Source organism: Amphiura filiformis, chromosome 6, assembly GCF_039555335.1.
Source record: "Amphiura filiformis chromosome 6, Afil_fr2py, whole genome shotgun sequence".
Lineage (NCBI taxonomy): Eukaryota > Metazoa > Echinodermata > Ophiuroidea > Amphilepidida > Amphiuridae > Amphiura > Amphiura filiformis.
In genome coordinates, this window is record NC_092633.1 from 72,883,051 (window position 1) to 72,904,766 (window position 21,716).

The 21,716-nt window shown below is 35.8% G+C and overlaps 1 protein-coding gene across 1 annotated transcript; it reads right to left on the reverse strand.

Moving 5' to 3' along the window:
- LOC140154753 (uncharacterized) lies at positions 1-21,345 on the reverse strand. Its single transcript, XM_072177319.1, has 3 exons — positions 21,167-21,345; positions 2,674-2,875; positions 1-189 (listed from the first exon to the last, which is right to left on the reverse strand). The coding sequence occupies exons 1-3, from the start codon at positions 21,343-21,345 to the stop codon at positions 55-57; spliced, it is 516 nt and encodes a 171-aa protein (XP_072033420.1). The 3' UTR covers positions 1-54.
- Positions 21,346-21,716: the final 371 nt, after the last annotated feature.

Consider the following 21,716-nt stretch of genomic DNA (forward strand, 5'->3'; position numbering starts at 1 on the left):
GCCAGTTTCTCATCTTACGATATTGTTTATTTCTTTCCTGTTATATCATTAATTTTAGATTTGATACTGATATGGGTTGTCATGAGGTGGTTGTGGTCCTGCTTGACCCATTGAAGGGCCTCTAGACATCTGACTTTGAAGCTGACGAACCAAGTCTGCTGTTTGCTGTTGTTGGTGGTGTTGTTGTGCCTGAAGGGAAAAAAGAATAGCACAAAATTTAACAACTTTCTGATAACTACTTATAAACAATTGATTGTCTCCACTCATACTATAGAGAGGAAAATGCTAAAAGAAAGCAATATTCAATAAATGCAAAAACCAAATTCTTCGCAAAGTAGGCATGTTTCTTTAAAAAAATCAGATAGAAACTAAGAAAAGTGTAAAAAGTATAAAAAGTGCTTTCCCTAAAAGTGTTTTAATGTGCAATATAAATCTAAAAGACAGTAATCAAGAAGTTAACTGATCAAGCACCAGGTGGTGGTCTGTCACAATATAGCACTTATAGCCAGCCCCAGTAGCTAGCTCATCAATTTGCCCTCTTTAGATGATAAGAATGTCTAATATCACATGAATATATTTCAATTATTGATGTTGAAAACACTCTTACAATTTAATTATCAAAATATGTAACTTGATTATTAAAAAATACCATACTTTGCTCTTTTCTCATATGACATGATCTAATCCACTCCCACCTTAAACCTCAGTATATAACTTTGAACATCACCCAAAATAATTGGCAGAGTTTCTGACCATGACCCACCTATCACGAAAATCTGAAGTCAATCCGCCCATCCACGGAAGCACTAAAAGACAGACATTACAAAAACAGTATGCCTCGCGGTGGTGGCATACAAATTGAGTTTTGCTATTTCTAACTTGTTAAGTACCAATGCTTACTGATGCCGAAATCCCATCGGTTATACTTGGTTGTAAAGTTATGAATTTTTATTAGTTAAGTTTCTTATTAAATCAGATCATATCACATAATGTGATCTGTCTAATATTTTATTTACATTGGCCTTGTGTTACTTCAGTATTTTATTTTGCACAACATGTTGAAATAGATATTGTAGTGGGTACATTGCACATCCTTAGTCTCACGTTCTTTCGACTAACAGAAGAAATCACTTTTCTCAGAAAGGAAAGTAACAAACATATTCATTAGTTATGTAAGCCTTGCATGACTGAGAGACCCTCAAATATTGTTCTTTTCTACTGTGCATGCTTTTCCAAGTAAAATCATGAGGAGATATTGAGTTTACCTTGATGTCTCCAAGTCAATATGCAATATGTGCTATGTTATTTACTTGTACTCAACTGATTTTCACTTTGGGGGGAGCAGACCTATTAAAAAACACCTGCCTCACAAGTAGAAATCCAGTATATGTTATGCTACTGGTTTCCGCATACCGATTTGTTTTGTTTGGAATTCTAGCATGAAAGTGTCTGTTTCATGTGGCTATGGTGTTAAAACTCATTTCCAAACATGAATCAAGAGAGAATAAAATGCATTTAAAGTTCTAATCCCATTACAGCCACAGACTTTTCATTTAATTTCACTGGAAGTTCCAATTCCCCAATAGCATACCATATAATTATTTCTTATGGACAGACACCCACTAGTGACCTTTAAAAAATAGCATAGTCAAATTTCATTAAGTCACATTTTTATTTGAGAATGTTTGTAAAAAGGTGTTTTAAAAAGGCAACTCAATGGAAAATCATTATTTGCTCACTTTTTGTCACTGTTCAGCCTGTAGCTAGTCATTGATTTTTAACTTATATTTTTCCACATCATTAAGGCATACTTTTGGTTTTCTCAATTGATATGTCATATATCTCAAATATGTATACAAAACAAGTAATGTTGCAGACAAGTATGGAAATAGGAACATTAATTAGGCTACACAGGAAATTGTCTTCAAGGTATTGCTCCTTTTATTCATGAAAGAAAGTTATATTAGAATACTGTTTTACAGTGGTTTAGTACATTAACCTATGAATCCATAGAGCTTCATATACCATGCATCTCATGCTATACACTAAAGCAAAAACTTGGGGTGTTAATTATCACAAGTAACATAGTTCATTTCAAATATTTTCAACTCCTCTATCAATCCAATTTATTTACCATCGCCTGATTATAAGCGCTAAATGAAGCAGACAAGCAGATCTATATCAGGTGCAATAACACAATCGGGTAGATTAACAAACATTAATACACCTAGAATCAAGTATTTCCAGAGAGTATTGAAAATGTCTAATTGCACTCTCTATATTATGTGGAGTGTTTTCAAAGTGTGCCCACGGCATACGATTGATTTATTTTCCTTAAAGTGGATGCATTTATATTGCTTTTATTTTCAAATATATTTTCAGTGATAATTTGGCAATAAAAGTGTTGTTTTTCTGTGGTATTTATTAACTAGGCTATTACTTGTTGCTTGAGAAATAAATGCCTTGGTACTATGTTGATGATAAATGCACAAGCTCCACCCATGGTACACTACATGTGTATTTATATAATTAATTTCTTTCTCAACAAGCAAATGCTACACCATTTATAACCTATAATTATTATTTGGAAGCAAACAATTTGTGGAAAACTTCTAAATGCAGTAATGGTGATTTATATATCATTGCCATGTAATAATTTATCTATCAACTCACCTGGTTATTTGGATGTTGTGTTTGCATGCCCATATATCTCTGTTGTTGCAGTAACTGTCTGTGTCTATCCTGTTGCTGCTGGGGAGTTAACTGATGGGTCATATATGGCTGTCCACCTTGAGGTCCACCTGGCATACCCGGTTGGTTCACTGTCTGCTGTACCTGTTGCATACTGGCTCGCTGCTGTAGCTGATGCTGTAGCCTGTAAAAAGTTGGAAGACAGTTGCATGCTGATATATATTTTGAATTTGAAAAAGCCTGTAAAAAGTTGGAAGACAGTTGCATGCTGATATATATTTTGAATTTGAAAAAGCATGTTAATGCAAAATGGAGACACCTAAATATTTTTGTTTTTCCATTTTTATTCACCTGTACTTGGGCCTGGTGGAAGGGACAAAAGAACATACACACATGGTCCACCAGACCCCATCTTAATTACGGTAACCAAGATAAATGCAAAGATACAATCAGATTATGACAATGAGATTTAAACAATACTGCCCCACCACGACAATAGGACCCAACCAATACCTCGGTTATTTTTTTTTACAAAAGACACCTAAACATTTAGCTTTGCAACCTATGAATATTCCAAGGGATATACCGAGTTATATGTGCTTCACGAGACCTAAAAGATAATTGCTACAAAATCATTCATCTCATTTTCACTTTTCTTAAATTCCATCTGCATCACATTTCTTCTTTTTGAATTAAACAAAATACAAGTTTACTTGATATTTCAGTTTCGCTGAAACATACCCCTGGCAATCAATTACACTAGCACATGACTGCCCTACATAACTGCCAGCATGTATGTAAATGGTTAGAATATATCAATATTACCACATAAGTCACAAGAACATTAAATGTATCACGTCACATAACGCCATCATTATAAGGGATCAATTATTTATTATTATTATTTATTATCTTTACCCAGGGTATGCCCGAATCAGCTTATAGCTGTTCTAACCGGGGCCCTGCAATATACAATTAAGTTACAACAATATTAAAAGACACTCATATAAATTATAGTAATTATACATAAAAACATATTTAGATATACAAACAATTATGGCACGTAGGTATATACAACTTTTAAAAACATCAAATCATGTGAATATGCAATCTACTTCAGATGGCTACTTTTATACATTGTCTTAAACGACTGAACATTAATAGCATTTCTAGTAGGCGGGTCAATATTATTCCACAACTTAACGCCACTATAGCTAAACGAAAATTTAAAAGACTCAATGTCAGTACCATGAACAATGGGTGGAAGAGCTAGCAAATCAGCTGCAGCTTGCCTCGTAACACGATCGTGATTGTCACGCACATAATTGAACATATTATTTAAATACTGTGGAGCAAGACCATTAAGACATTTATAAATCATTAGAGCTTTGAAATAATCATTACGATCTGATAGCCGTGACCACCTTAGCTCTTGAAACATATAATTAGATGGAGTGTAGTAATTAACACCCAAGATCACTCGCGCACATCGCTTTTGAATTACATCAAGTCTATGACAATCTTCTTTAAAACGACCATACCATGCTAAGCTACAATAATCAAAGTGAGGTTGAACCATACTTTTATAAAGAACATTTAAAGTATCAACATTAAGATATGGTTTAACACGACGTAACAAAGCAAGTTTACAAAAAACATTTCGAACAACATTATTAACTTGCTTATGCCATTTTAATTGATTATCAATTACAACACCCAAGCATTTAAACTTATCAACACATTCAAGATCATTACCATCAATTCTAACAGAAAAATCATTTGCATGCACATTATTAAGTCTAGCACTAGTACCAACTAGCATGATTTTTGTCTTATCAGAGTTAAGGAACATCTTATTCGTACGCATCCAAATCATAAGCTTTTCAAGATCACACCTTAATTTACTTGCAATATCACGAGCATCATCCCCACTAACAGACAGTGTGGTATCATCAGCATACATTGAAATATAACCATGCTCAATTACTTTACACATGCTATTAATAAAAATGATGAATAATAGTGGCCCAAGTATGCTACCTTGAGGAACACCTGAATTTACAGGAAGTTCATTTGATAAAGCTCCTTAAAAGACACTCGTTGTGTTCTATCATGTAAATAAGAACGAAACCATTTAACTGTGTGGTCAGTTGCGCCCAACCTACATTTGAATCTTTACACCTAATAAAATATGATTGGATTGTATGCATTTCATTATTCACGAGGATATGAATAACAATCCACAAATTTCAATCAATTCACCAATCCATTTTGAACTAAATCATAATCAGCAATATCTGAATTGCATGAATATTACATTATGCAAGTAAAACATTCATACGTACACCTGAATATAACAAAAACTGAAAGTGTGGTATATCAAACATCAAGATATAAAATATAAATATTTATGTCAGATACAAACTATATATAATTACAACATTAACAAAAGTTGAAGTTAAAACTTTTATAACACTTAATCTAATCACACACATTACATGCAGAATGGTACTCAATACTTTGAAGCTACAATTTACAAACTACTATCAAAACAAATGCCATCAAAACAAAATGCTATCAAAACAAATGCCATCAAAACAAACATCTTTCTGGCAAGTTTAACAATTTCTTGTGCTACATGATACAAGTAAATGAGGCTGAGCTCAATTTCCAGGATCTATGGGCTGAGGTGATATTTCAAGCTACAATTTACAAAATGTTATCAAACAAATGCCATCAAAAATACCTTATCAAAACAAAATGCTATCAAAACAAATGCAATCAAAACAAATATCTTTCTGTCAAGCTTAGCAATTTCTTGCGCTAACTTCTTACAACTTAATTGCTCATGGTATTAGTAGAGTCATTGTGTCTGAAAGGCTCTAGTGCCTGTCATGTATCAAGATGTGATATAATAATCTATAACACTTTTGATAAACCTCGTGAAATTTTCATTGGTTCCTATTTGAGTCATATGAGATGATTATAATGTGACAGCCAGTCACACATCGACCTGATGCTTACAAAAAAAGAGACTGACAGCTGAATCAATAGATTCAAAGTCAGGTAATTCCCCGGGGGAATTCCCTCCAAATAAATGTATAAATTGCATTTCCTTTACATTTATTTCATCTTTTTATCATTATCAGCAGCTCATTTAGGTGCAAAGGATGCACTCAAGATCGTGTTTGGCAGGAAACTTTATTGTCACTATATATACTACAGTAATCAAGACAAGAATAATATGAAAGTATCATATTCATTTCATTAAGTATCTTGAATAATCGTCTACCCAGCAACTTTACTACACATTTTAACCGTAATTTAAATGCAAAAACTCTGAAAAGATAAAACTTGCTTAGGAAGTACTAGGGTATAGACTTGCCTATGACATGACATGTTGTTGACAACATAGATCTCGATGAAGCTCTATTGTGTAGGGTTCTTGCTTGTTTGCTGTGTATGGAAATGTATATGATATTGTAAATATTTTATCATAAGAGCATTTCATTGTAACATTTGGGTATTGCAAAACCTCCTTGGAAATCAGTGCTTTGTCATTGATTGAGCTACCCTGCCTAAAGAAAACTCAAATATATAAATAGAATAAATGTTGCTTCACCTAGACCCCACACAATGGTACATTGTATCCATGAACTTGTTTAAAAATTACAACCAAGAGCAATCGTGATTGGGAAGAAGATTAGTATAAAAATACATCATCATCATCATCAGTCGGCTGCGGAGCAGGCGACTACAAGCTTTCTCCAACTGATGCGATCTTGGGCAAGCGAAACAATTTTGTTTGGCTGCAGCATCCCTTCAGTATCTCCCAGGAGGTGCTGGACATACTGTAAGTACAGTGTGCGTGGCCGTCCCGGTTTCCTCTTCCCATGTGGTGCAATATAAATTTGAGTTGATGAATCTTGACTCTGGCAACCAGTGGAGTGGTGTTGGTCAGGTTGTAGATGGTTTCATTTGGAATCCGATCCACACGCTTGATGTTTAACATGACTCTGTAGCAAGATGTTGCAAATGCATTGATCTTGTTTTCCATGTCCTTGGTAATTACCCAGGACTCGCACCCGTACAGAAAGACAGTAACACACGTTGTCTGAAACAGCTTGATTTTTGTTTCAATTGGTAGGGACGGGCTTCTCCAAAGGCGTTCCAGTTTCCAGAAAGCTGCCGAGGCTAGTGCTTTTCTTCTTTTTAGGTCTCCAACACTAGAGCCCATCTTGGAACCCAAATACTTGAAGTCTGTGACATGGTTGATTTTATTACCATAGACTTCAAGTGCTGGTTGGGCATTACAGTTTGCAGTCATATATTCTGTCTTAGGTGCGCTGATTACAAGGCCTAGATCTGCTGCTGCAGTTGCAGTCCTAGTAAGCTGTGACTGGGCCCGGTCTATGGAAGATTCTAGCAAGGCAATATCATCAGCAAAATCCAGGTCATTCAGCATCTTGGCAGGATACCTGCTTGACCGACGTGGGTAGGTAACAATTCCAGCGTCAATTCCAGAATTTGATTTCATCAGAAGGTAGTCTACCAGGATAATGAACAGGAATGGTGCCAACACATCACCCTGAAGCACTCCAGTTGTTACTTGGAAAGGCTCTGAGATACTGCCATCTACCATAACGGCACTATTGGAGTCTTTGTAGAGCACCTGGATGGCATTGACCACAAACTTTGGTATTCCATAATGCCGCAGCACTGAAAACATGACGGACCTGTTGATGGAGTCGAAGGCTTTTTTGAAGTCCACAAAAGTGACTGTTAAGGGAAGTTGGTACTCCTTGAAGCCTTCCATGATCCTCCTCAAAATGTGTATTTGCGGAGCACAGCTGCGACCCGATCTAAAGCCAGCCTGGTTGCTTCTCAGTAAAGGATCAATGTGGGGTCGGATCCTGTTCAGAAGGATCTTGTTGTACACTTTTGCGGCAATGGACATAAGCGAAATACCACGGTAGTTTGTCATGAGAGAGAGGTCATCTTTCTTTGGAAGAGGAATGATTACATTCGTAACCCACTGACGAGGCGGTGTCAGCGTTGAGAATACTTCCATGCAGAATTCGAGAATCATATCAATCATGATATCCCCTCCTCCCTGAAGTGCTTCTGCAGTTATAGCACAGTCCAATCCTGCTGCCTTGTTGGTCTTCATGGCTGCTATTGCTTTGACTACTTCTTCACGAGTTGGGGGCTCAGTGATGATAGGAAGATCTTCAACAGCTGGTGCAGGAAGTTCTGACGCTGCTGTGCCACTGTCGTTGTTAAGGAGTGAGCTAAAATATTCCTTCCATTCCTCAAGCAGTTCATGGTCACCGGTTGGAGCCGATCCATCTCTCTTTTTGACTTTCACCCCTTTCCTTGAGTTTTTCCCAGAAAGCGAGTGTATAATTTTCCAGGTGGTGGTATAATTCCCCATCTCGTCAGCCAGCTTCAGGTCTTCCATCTGCTTATTGAGGGTAGCAAGCTCATCAGATTTATAAGAGTTGTTAAGGCTGGTGTTCAAGTTCCTCCATCTTTCTCTAGATTGACGAGACTTTGAAATGGAGTACCGCTTTTTAGCTTCATCCCTTTCAAGTTTAAGTCTGATGGTTGCATCTGATACCCAGCTTGGTAGTCCGCATGGCTCTTGCTTTCCAATAACCTTCTCAGCAACTTCACGGACAGCTGTTTCGAAGGTCTCATACCTATCAGAGATGGGTTTGGTGTCATCCATGCTCAAGACCTGGAATCTGTTTGATAGCTCCAGCTGAAATTCCTCCTTTGTAACCGGATCTTGCAACTTCTTCCAGTTGAATTTTGGTCTCTTGCAAGGTTTTACGTCAACCTGGATTTTTTTTTACAAATTGGAACTTAGTGTGTTGACATTCAGGGCGCTACCATGCCAAATGAAAACTCAGAAATATAAATTGAATAAAATGAATCAATGTTGCTTCACAGGCTGCACCCAGGCCACACACAATAATACATTTTATACATAAACTTGTTTAAAATTAAAATAAAGAGAAGAAGTGATAGGGAAGACAAAACTGTAACCGCCCTTTTTCTTTGTCAACATTCCAATCTAAAACTACCTTGATTGTGTTACCTCAAGCTTGCATTTTTATTAAAATTGTTCATACAGATGTGCCTTCTCATCAGAATCTGAACTTGTTAAGATTAATTTCTTGTATTTCACCCTCTGGTAAAAATGCAGTTGTAAAAAAGAACTTTCTGTGCATAAAGTTAATAAAGGTTGATGGTTTACGCTCTTACTAAGGTGCTATTAATGCTGACAAACTAAATATGATATAATACCTAACCTGTCTCTTTGAATAATTATTTCTCCATCATATCAAAACTATTTCATAGAATTGTTTGCAATTGGCACTTTATGTGTGCAGATGACAAATTTTGAAAACAAGAGGTTGTAACTGTATTCAAATTTACTGCAGAGAGCTACAGCTTTTCAAAAAAAGATCTTTTCTCAAATAAAGGGTTCACAAAAAATAACTCCCCCTTAAAATTACGAAACGTTTCTTTGCATAACTTGACATACATTTCGTTGATTTGAAAAGTTTAAAAACCTGTGAATAAAGGAATCAATTTCCTACCCTTCCAAAGTTCTTTAAAAAATAATCTTTTTGTTTTAACCAAAAATAATCAAATTTTCCAAAAAAGATGCTTTCAGAAAAAGTTGCACTTTTCCACATCCTATACATGTAATGTACAAAAACATTCTCGATATCAATGTTTTGATTGATTTAATGGTGTTTTTGTTTTCTTTAATTTTATGTATACGATAACCTAGTCACTCATGCAATCATCTTGCAGTATAATACAATGATTCATTAACATGTACGGGGTATTTCTAGAAGGTTTTATTAAGCCAGTGTTTCAAAAATGGTGAAATCAATTTAGGAGTTACAAAACATTTCTTTGCATAACTTGACATTCATTTTGTTGATTTAAAAAATTTAAAAACCTGTGAATAAAGGCATCTTTTTGCTACCCTATCGAAGTTATTCCTTCTCAAAATCCGTTTGTTTTGGTAAAAAATAATCACATTTGTCAAAAATGATGCTTTAAAAAAAGTTGCACTTTTCAGCATCCCATACATGCAATGTACAAAACTTTCTCGATTTCAATGTTATGATTTATTTAATTGTTTTATTTTCCTTCACATTTCTGTCTCTGATCCCTTAGTCACCCATGCAACCATCATGTAGTGCAAAATAATGATTCGTTGAAGCTAATTTTGACATAAATGAGGATGTTGAAAAGTGCAACTTTTTCTGAAAGCATCATTTTTGGAAAATGTCATTATTTTTGGCCAAAACAAAATGATTTTTAGAAGAAAAAACTTTGGGAGGGTAGAAAAAGGATTCTTTTATTCACAGGTTTTTAAATTTTTCAAATCAACAAAATGTATGTCAAGTTATGCAAAGAAATGTTTTGTAATTTAAGGGGGGAGTTATTTTTTGTGAACCCTTTATATAGAAATACTTCACGGTGGCTCAGTGGATACGGCCTTGGACTCATAATCTGAGAGCTTGCTCGACGTGCGTGGGTTCGAGTTCCCGTCCCGCCACCGTGTTGTGCCCTTGGGCAAGGCGCTTTGCCTCGCTTGCCTCACCCCACCCAGGTGCAATGGGAAGCTGTTAGGGGTAGTCACAGTCGTTGTACTGATGAACCCTGCGCCATTTGTAGGCTGCATACGTGGTTCCGATTATTCTAATGACGGGGGAATAAATGTAAAGCGCTTTGAGGCTGTTTACGGCATAAAGCGCTATATAAATATCTACATTTATTGTTTTTATTTACTTCTGGTATTGTGGAAAAAATCAATTAATTCTTTTTAGTTTTATATAAAGACTTCACAATACAGAGTGTCCCTGAAAGAACTGTATCGTCGGAACTGATTTTATTGGGTTCATTAACGCATAAATCAAACGTAACTAAATAACTGAGGATGTTAGGAGTTATCACATGCATTTTGAATTTTGACAATTGACCGCTCTGTTTTTGAAATAAAAGAATTTTACGAAACTCCCTCATTTTGAGATTTTTGTGTGGTGGTTTGGGAAAAAAATAAAACAGCGGGAATTATTAAGGGTAGACGAGGTATTGTTGGTCGAAGCAACCTAAAATCGATTTTCATTATCTAGATCAATAATTATATTATTGAAAAATAACACCTTGATGTTTTGCAAAAGTTCATTCTACAAATCGTATTCTACAAATTATTGTTGTTAATGAGTTATGTACGTTTTACAAAAGTGTTGTTGTTTCAGCCCTCTTTACAACGTAACTTAAGAACCGCAACACCTATAAAAGTATATCTGTGATATTTAAATTCTTCTACACACTCGCTATGAATTGAGCAATGCAATTTTTGCCAAAGCTTACTACCATTCGTAAGATGCTGTGAACTACCAAATCACAACAGTTTAAAATAACTAATAACTTTAAATCAAGATGACCTTCTGACTATGCTAGATCATCGATTGATTTTTGAATCCGTGGAAAGGGTTGAAAATAAGGCGAGAACTTCTATATTTCAAGAATGGTATGGTCAATTGTCAAAATTCAAAGTATGTGATAGCTGATTTATTCCTCAACCACACCAAGTATTTAGTTATGTTTAGTTGTGGCATTAAAATACCCAAACAATTACGTTTACGACCATATAAATCTTTAAAGGACACATTAATTTAACCAAAAAATAATGATGGTTTACCTACGCGCATTTTGATATGCCATTCATCTAATGTTGGTCTACCTACGTGCATTTTGATACCCCATTCGTCTAGTGTTGTTCAATGTTAGCAAAATATGACAACCATACTAGTTGGCATGTCTGCAATTTACTGCAGCTTTTAAATTGAGAACTTCTTTGAAACTAGAAGGTGGCCCTACACAAAGGTGTGTAAAAAAAGTTTGCTTTTACAAATAATATGCAAATAAGCTCGTTAATATTCATAAATATGAAAATAACATGACACAAAACTATAGAGCACATCAGGCCACCATATCCTATCACCATACCAAATTGAAGTTGATCGGTTAATGTGTTTGAGCTCCACAGTGGATTAATGAATTTGCTTCCACCCGGACAGACAGGCAGTCAGCAAGCCAAACAGGCAGCCAGCCGACCATTTGGATAATAACAAAAGCCCCACACATGTGTGATGGCCAAAAAGAATACCACATAAGTGGATCAGTAGCATATATATTTTTGCATGCAGGGAAATAAAAAAAAATAATTCCTGTCAGTTTTGTGCTGATTATAAACTAAAGACTAGTGCAGTCACTCCACTTTATTGCAAGTTTTCTCTGCATAGTCTGGTGTGTTCCATATGCAAAGTAGAGCAAGATGCAGAATATACATGTGCTGCAATATACATGTGCTGCCTTGTGGTGCCTGAGCACAGTGTCAGTGACCAGGGAGGTAGTTCTTTTTATGTGAGAGTACATTGCATCTTATAAAATTAAGTCAGTGACTGCTGTAAATTTGAAATACAATCAAGCAAACGACTTGGAGTCATACGCTGAAGGTCAAATCAAAATATTTATGACAGTTTTCTAGACATCTTGGTGAAATATCGCATCCTGTAACTGATGCATTCAGGACAGGATGTGATAGCCACTCTAAAGCTGCCAAGTCCAGTTGATCCACATTCAATAGTTCTTGCTTGCCAGCTAAAATTCACCACCACATGCTTGTCAACATTCATCACATCTCGTTGTGGACAAATCAATCCTAATGAGAATTTCAAATGTGATTTATTCTTTAAACAGGTTCTTGGCATATATTTATATGATACAGGTAAATGACACCACATATTATCTATGATGACTGAGACTGAATTTCCAGGATCTATGGGCTGAGCTTATATTTTTTACAAAAATTTATGTTAATTATTTTCCTTTCTAGTGCAAAATCATAAAAGTTATTTATGTCACAAACTGGACTAAAACCACAATTTATTATCAGTTTTAAAAAGAACTAAAAATAGTGAGCATGAATCAGGATGTATCATGGTATGTGTTTCCCCCCTCCTACCCCACAAAAAGTGATATTATTTTGCATCTGTCATGCAAATTTCCGCCTTGACGTAAAAGCCACATTTGCCAACATTCACCTCATCTGGTTGTGATGCATCACCTATATGAGGAAGGCAAGTCAGTTGTACTCATTGACATCAAGTAATAGTGAGACTGCGTAAATTGTTTTGCTTCATTACATTAACATCAAATATACAATGGTAGGTTTAATTGCATACTTCTTTAAATCCAAATCAATTATGAATCTGAGAATTTACACTGGTTAAGGGCTCGGATAACGACGTTTTCACATATATTTTGTGGGTTCTGAGAGCATATCAGGCATATCGAATTGCATTTTGAATCAGCTTAAATACCTTGAACTGACCTAACACACTTGTCTTTTATAAGCATGTCTGCGCCCTGCAGCTCAAACTCCCAAACAGAAATTTATAGGTAAGTCTAGGGCAGTTGCAATCGTGAGTATCTTATAACCTCAAATCCATGAAACACAATTTAATTGATTTCGTGTATGTGATCAATTATCCCAGGGTTTGTGTTTGTTGTTTTCAAACTTAACTACATCATTCTGTGAAGGGTATATTTAATTGTCTCTTTGTGAATTCAAGTAAGAACTTGACTTACACACTTATCCACGAATCCCTGGAATTGGGCACTTGCTTAGGACACATCCAATGTATCAACTAGTTTGGTCGCATGATGCCATTTTCCTTGCTCAGCAAATCAGATGTTCAGAGCTGTAGCAAGTGGGTGACCTTCCACCAATTTCTGAGTAATTCGTTGTATTTTTCTTTATAACATGATATTAATTTTGACACAAAATCTTATTTGCCCCCTCTCCCAATGTTTTTTTTCTCACTGCAGTCCTGCCGATGGCAATATTTCCAATCAACTAGTTCAATGAGAAAAAATGACCCAATCCAAATATGCACCTTCCCACATTACATCTACAATATAATACACTTGCAATTATGATAAATATAGTAAGTAGATTCAAATTGTCACCCCCTCCCTTCATTACGAGATAATAACTCAAAATTTATGCATCAAATTTTAAAATTGAAATAGCAAAAAGAAACCCAGTTTTGTTCTGCACATTTGTCGTAAGGGCAGAGTAATGGAAGAGACATGGACCTTTTCTTACTTTATGAAATTAGAGATAGCAAACCTCGTTAGAAATTAGATATAGTGAACCTCATTAAAATTAGTGCTATTGAGCCTTCCAATTAAAGAACCTTCTTTGTAATTAGTGATATCGAACCTTAGGAATAAAGGACATTTATTGTTATTAGTGATAGCAAACCTTAGCGACAGCAAACCTTAAGGTATAGCGGTCCTTAGGAAGCTGGATGTTGTGCCTCATCATCACTGATCACAGCAGGTCATACTTGACTAGTCATGTACACAATGGGATGATACACAAACTTGGGTGGCTGCCTAAAGTAGCTCTTTATTGCAGATTTTGAATCTGCATCTTTTGTCATTCAAATAGTCACTATGGCTACAAATTTTAAGCTATCCAAACAAATGAGGTATCAAAATGTACAGAAATAGATTTTGAGTTATTGTTGTGTAATAAAGGGTGGTAATTGACTTTTTGTGACATGTTTTTGTAGAAACTCATTGAACTTACAGGCTGTACATCCATTATTTTTATTAGTTTCATTTTGCAGATTACACACCAGGGGTGGATGACTTGAATGTGATGTCTAGTATTATACTTTTTAGACGATTGTCCATGCAACGGTTTCATCATTTGAGCCTTCCATGTATGGGGGTGCTTCTGGTAATGGAATACTCATCAGTCATGAGTTTATTCAGCAAATAATAATATCATATCAAAATTATTGTTAGGAGCCATGGGAACTTAAAGGGACATGGCTAAGCCACAATGCCTTTACAGAGATAGAGCAGAAGACACAAGTGAAAAATCTGCATAAAAGATTAAACTAGTATTTGGCAGTTTTCAGCTTTCAGGATCACTATGGCCAATTACTAAATAGCCATAAATATAAACTTAGGTAAAGCTAACTCGTATAGTACAGCTAGTGCTATTATTATTTTTATTTAATCATTCTTTTTTTCTGATATAAGCACATGTATTATCAAAATTAGACATGCCAAAGCAGTTTTATTAAAGCCATATTATAACATTTGCTGTTGAGGACGCCCTCACTGATTTTTTAAAATTCATTTTTACACGATTATATTGTACTTTATTAAACCAATATACCCTGCAAAAATCAAGACTCTAGGTGTTGTAGTTTTGTCAAAATCCGAGATTTTGAATAAAGCGCCGGAACCGGCGTCTTATTATTACGATGGAATTATTAGTCGAACGCATACACGATGTTCATAACACACAGTACGTACACGGCGTGTGGGACGGTGATCTACACAACAAAGGGTCGTACCATAACATGACCGAAGGAGCGACATACGCGCTGGTAGTAAATTCCAATTTTCTTTGCTTTCCGTAGTTGTTCGGCTCAAAAATAAAAGGGGATATATCTGACAGTAAAAACTAACATTTTATGTCAAAGAATTGCTAATCTATTTTGTATGATAATGTTATAATATTGCTTTAAGTAGTTTCACCCCATACAAGACATTACAGAGGGTGTTTTTCACAGATATCACAGCAGACCACAACACATACAAAATAGTGGTATTTGAACCCTGGGGACACTCAAGTTTGGTTTGGATAGGGGTGTGCCACTGAGAATTTGAAAGTGGACACATCAATATGCAATTTTTTCAAGAAATTTGGACCCATCGACATAATAAAAAAAAACCTCAAAATTTTCAGCCAAATTTAACACAAATTGTCGTAATTTTCACGAGTTTTCCCGTATTTTCATGTATAAAATGTGTGAATAGCATATATACATCTATGAAAAAATATCTTTAAATATGCTTGCAATGGTTCTCAAAATTTTGCGTAGAAAATGTGCTGCTGTGCATGAAGTAGAGCAAAAATCATTCAAATATATTAAAAAAGAATAAGATGTGGTTCTTATTTTACGGTACTAAATAAAAGTTCACAATTGTTCATCAAAGTTCCAGGTATGCAATGGCGATCCTCAAGCGTCTCTGTCCAGTCTGATCACTACAGTCCAACCCTACCTCATCGTCACGTCATGATTGTTGATCACCCAATCAGTGGGATTGTTTATCATATCTACGTACACACTTGTATGCTTGACGTACGGCATATAACTAAAATTTACTTTAGCGCATACCCAGTAAGAACAATTGTACTGTACTTTCATATTAAATTGAAAGTGCAAAAACGTCTACTATGCTTCAAAGATGAATTCAATTAATTGCAGCCTTGGTGTGTATGTTGTTTCTAGAATTAAGGGATGGGTTTGTATGTGTGTAAATGGAGGAGAAATGGGAGGATTTTGGCATGTTTGCTGTGATTGTTTGCCTAGCAATATTGATCACAAGTACACAATTGATGGTGCATATCAAGGACCAAACTCTATAGTTTTATATTTGAGCACGATCACTTCTGTAAGGTCATGGGAAATTATGTAAATCGGCTTTTATATTTGATGTTGCATATCGGCTCACGCACTTTTTTTTTGTACCCAGTATTTCACAAAGTCCCTGTACTCTGATGACCCTATGACTTTTTGCTGGTATGTTGAGCACTTTAAACAATTAATTATAGTACTTACCTCCTACTTTAGGAACATGTATATGCCTTAATGTATGTCGACCATGTCAACAACCCAGTGTAGTTTTACATGGTTGGAAAAGTCTATTTCCTTTCGCTATTTTGCCAATCATAATTCATAAATTGTCCAACTTTTTTGACAAAAAAGAGTTTTGCAACTATTCCGCCAGCAAGGAAACACAAATTTATGTGTATCCAGTGCGTCCTTTACGTTTAAATAGTTCAGTTTATTGTCAAGTTGTGCCTCTATACGCCATATTTACGGAATTGATGATACGAGCTGATACGGAATTTTTGAACCCAAATTTCTTGAAATATACATTACCTTTTTAACTTCTCGCCACGAAATTGGATTCATAAGAAGGTCAAATACAAGCCTTCCATTATGGCTGGTATCATCATCTCGATTGGTGTCTTGTGTTAGTATTATTCCATATTTTGCTGGTAGAAGTTCAATGAAACCCTCCATAATTCACGACTTATGTCACTTGTGTTATAAACTCGATGTGTTTACTATATTGTCGCTCGGGTCCGCGACTAATCGCAGGACCGGTCTATCATTAGCTATTCTATACACTTTTCAATAGCCTTATTGTGATGCGTGGGAGTTTTAAAAGCTGAGCCATGAACAAAATATAATGCGAGCACCCGGGGGGCACTTTAGAGGTGACGGTATGTGCCTGTCAATATATGCCCCTCTTTTGAAGCCGACTATACCCGATGACCAGGCACCTTCAGTTTTCAAAATATTATACCCAATGACCCCTTTTTCATTTTGATTGTACATAATGACCCTTTTTTTTTAAAAAACCCAACGTTTTGTACTGATATGCGCCTACTTCGCGACGCTTGTAGGCACATATACCCATCAATTCTAAAGTTGAGTGCCCCGGGGCGAGCGCATACTGCGGGCCAATGAACAATGAGATAGTGGCTTTTCTGATATCACTTTGAGGAACTGTTGAAGTATAAATCAGCCAACGAGTAGGTGTGTCCAAATTGCACATCTTGAATTGAGACCAAGACATGCTGTTATTTCAATTGTTATACCGTTCCGATTGGTTTATTACCTACCATTGCCTACGAGATGCAGTTCTAAGGTGACAGAGGGACAGGTCTGCAATTCGATTCCACAACCATTCATACCTTTCATCTGTTTTATTGTATTATCGTGCGAATTGCTCCGTGGTACCTTACGGGTACCTGAATTTTATTTGAATGAAGATGACTCTGTCATGCTCGACGTCATATTGCATAATTTCTATACAGTATATGCAATAAACCAACCAGAACAGTATAACAATTGAAATAATAGGCAGTTCTAAGATAGGTTAAGAAGAATATAACGTCACAATTCTGTATTATTATTCAAGGTTGTAACGTGTGTCTATGCTGTCATGTAGGCCTACCTGGCAACAGACACGCCCCCGGTACAAACAGATGAAATTTGTAGAAAAGCGTGATTATGACAAAAACATTAAAAAATGATACTTTGAGGTATTGTTTTTTAATTTTTGTATGGCAGATCATACATACACATGTGCTGAGGTCAAAAAGGTAAAAAATTTGTTTTTGACCCCTGACTCACCTGTCATTCCAAACAACCCCTTAAGTATTCTTGAAAGGGGCTTTTAAAAAGTCATTGAAAATCTCATTTTGTTTGAAGCAAATTGGACAAACATTTTGTAGAATACATAAATTTTAAGTTTATCTGTAGCAAATTGTTTTTACCAATAAGTAAAGCAGTTCTTATACAAGCTACAATGGCTGAAATTACTTTGCTGAAAACTACAAGCTAAGAGCACACATTTTCACAACAAACTCTTTGACTTTACACAAATATACTCAGTACAAATGGCCATGCAGTGAAGTGAAACATTTCCGTAAGATATATAAACGTGACTTGATCTCAAAATATGATTAATTCTTGAGCATTGTGTTTCTCGTTTGTTTGTTATGCTTTGTTTTGTTTTTTACTTTTTTTGATGGTAACATTTCTTTGTTAAGGGGGGTGACTTCCTCTGGCCTTACTGGCCTTCTGGTCATCCCTCCATAATTCGTTTGTTTGATATTGCCTTTGTTTTTTAAAATATATACTGTGTGATTTCATGTGAATTATGGGAAAATAAAATATCTTATCTTATCTTGTGCTGCAAACGTTGGTAGCATTTTCGACCTTTTGGTATATCAATAATCCCCTTTTCTAGGCCAATTTTGATATATGGATGGGTTTTTCAAAAACAATTGGGGAAAAAGTTGTTTTGCTGTGTGTGTTAAATTTGGCTGAACATTTTGATGGGCCATATTTCTTTAAAAATTGGTATATTGATGGGTCCACTTTCAAATTCTCAGTGGCAGTCCACTTTCAACTTCTCAGAAGGACCACCCTACCCCTACCCTACCCCCACCCTTGGAATAAACCAAATAAACACATTTTTAGAAATGCAAAAGAGCTTTTAAAAGCATTACTTACTGACTACTGTGCTCCAGGCAAAAACGTACATCCAGGTTATGTCTGGATCACAATGTGTTCAGTGAAGGTTAACATGCACATCACTACCTCACCACAATATTACTTCTGAAGATCAGACGGGTTTATTTTTAGTATTGCTAATACACTTGCTTCCTATTAGATTCCCAAAAGCTCAGGCAGTGCTCTGAGGCTATTATTAACACAAAATCTTAGCTACATAATTGAAAACATGTTATGACAGTTTGTTAAAGCAATATTTGCTGAAGAGGATGCCACCAGTTGTTTTTTAATTCTAATTGGATACAATTGTAATGTATTTAAATGAAATAATAAACTTCGCAAAAATCAAAGCCTTACTTTAGGTGTTGTGTTTATGACAAAATCTGATATTTTTAATTAAGACAACTGAACAAGTTGTTTAATTCATACCACTGATTAGTCAAACTTGCTTATCGCTGAAATATCTTGCAATCATTGAAGCATAAATGGACATTCATTCTTTGGGGTATACATCTTATTCAAACTTCCATACGTGAATCTTTGAAATGTTCATAGCATTTACCCTACCTCATTAACGATCAACGCATTGATGATATAGGTACTAGACTGAAATAGCAATTGTATTTGCTGCCTTCATTTTGTTTGGCATAATAAAACGTGGATATATCTAATAGTGAAAACTAACATTAAGCGGAAACATTTTATGGAATAGTGCATCTCATCACAGACCTTTGTGTTCTCACTAAGTCCAGAAAAGTTTTCGACAAAATAAAAATTACACAGTACATACAGCCTGTTCTCAAAAAAAGTTGTGCAAGTGAAAAGCGCCCTCTTTGGCAATTAGAAAATACCGATGTGACATGCTTACATCAACGTCAAGGGCGTAGTCTTAGCTCTCCAATGCCATTTGTTCTGTTCAATTTGCTTCTTTTAATCTCAAGATATGTTTAGTTAACAATTTTCAATTGGAATAGCCCAATATAAAAGCAGACTACCAACAACAATAATAGTGAGAAAAACACAAGCTAACAGTACATGGTGTAGGCCTATATCAGACCCAACTCTTCCTTTCCTCCTTATTGTACAGTCTTGCATATCCTAGTATGCCCCATTCATTGGCTTTCCTCAACGTACCATTAATAATTAAAGGATAGGTAATATTGAAGTTGTAGCACGTATGTCCTTGCTGATACAACTATAGTGATTCTACAAATTGCACCAACTTTTGAATAGTGGTTACTACCGCAACTATTATCCTACCCTTAATAGCTTAATCCAAATCATAATCCTCAAACATAAACCCTACACCTGAAAATCATGTCATGTTAGATGACCAGAACCCAATGAAATTTCACTTAGAAACAATAAAGCAATGAAAATAGTGCATCTTCTGAAGATGAGAGTGGTACTTTAATCAATATCGATATCAAAGCCCTCTACATGTAGTGTTGAGCCTGCTGTACATCACTGTCAGTAACTTGAAGTTGATCAGTACGTCATCTGCATGGCTGAGGAAGAGAGCAGACCTCCTGAAATGTCCCCATATTGTAAGTGTTTCAACTGAACTGAAGAAATAAACACCTCAAAAGAAATAAGTCCCCTTCTGAACATGTCGTCATAACATCGTAAGGTTTCATTTTGTACCAACAAAACTAACTTTGAAATAATTATATGACTGTTTACAAAGTGATGTGTGAAAATGAGAGATTTCCATGACTTCAGGGCTGAATGAGCTTAAATTGAAGGCAAAAACTGCCCTTTCAAAAGTCACAAAGTAGGCCTATGCTTGTCACAAAATTTGATGCATGGCTTGTTACTAATGGAGAACCCCATGTGTTTGAGTGCAGTTTAAAATCCTCACCAAGTGAACATTTACTGTAATGTGTATCGATTCTTGATCATTCAGCCATACAAATCTCCTTGGTGCAGAGTTCAGCACAGAGAGTTGTAAGATGGTCAGTTCCATTCCTTGTCCCAATACGCCTTGCAGTTAACAAGCATAGGCCTACTTTGTGACTTTTAGAAAGGGCACTTTTTGTCTTCAATTTGGGCTCATTCAGCCCTGAAGTCATGGAAATCTCTCATTTTCACACAGCACTTAGTAAACAGTCATATAATTATTTCAAAGTTAGTTTTGTTGGTACAAAACGAAACCTTACGATGTTATGACGAAATGTTCAGAGGGGGACTTATTTCTTTTGAGGTGTTTATTTGATTAAGAATAAGGGATGAAGAGCTAAGATTTGATATCCTACCTTGCTGAAGCGGCCATAGGTCTATGTTGTTGTGATTGCATATATCCTGGTTGGGGTTGGCCTGTCATTGGCTGCATCATGCCCCCTTGTCCTCCCTGTGGATGGCTGGCATAATGTTGGTTGTAGTTAGAAGACATCATGGCACCACTTGGTTCTTGAATTGGAGGCTGTTGCTGCATTATCTGCTTGCCATAGCTAATGTATCCGCTTGGTTCGCTATCTCTAAGGACCGCTATCTCTAAGGTTCGCTATCCCTAAGGTTCGTTATCACTAATTACGAAAAAGGTCCACTATACCTAAGGTTCGATATCACTAATTTTGAAAACGGTTCGGTATTCCTAAGGTTCGATATCACTAATTTTAAATAAGGTTCGCTATCTCTAATTTTAAACAAGGTCCGCTATCACTAATTTATTGAAGGTTCGCTATCTCTAAGGTTCGCTATCACTAATTTCAAATAAGGTCCGCTATCTCTAATTTTAACAATCCCGGTATCCCTAAGGTTCGCTATCTCTAATTTCAAATAAAGTCCGCTATCTCTAAGGTTCGC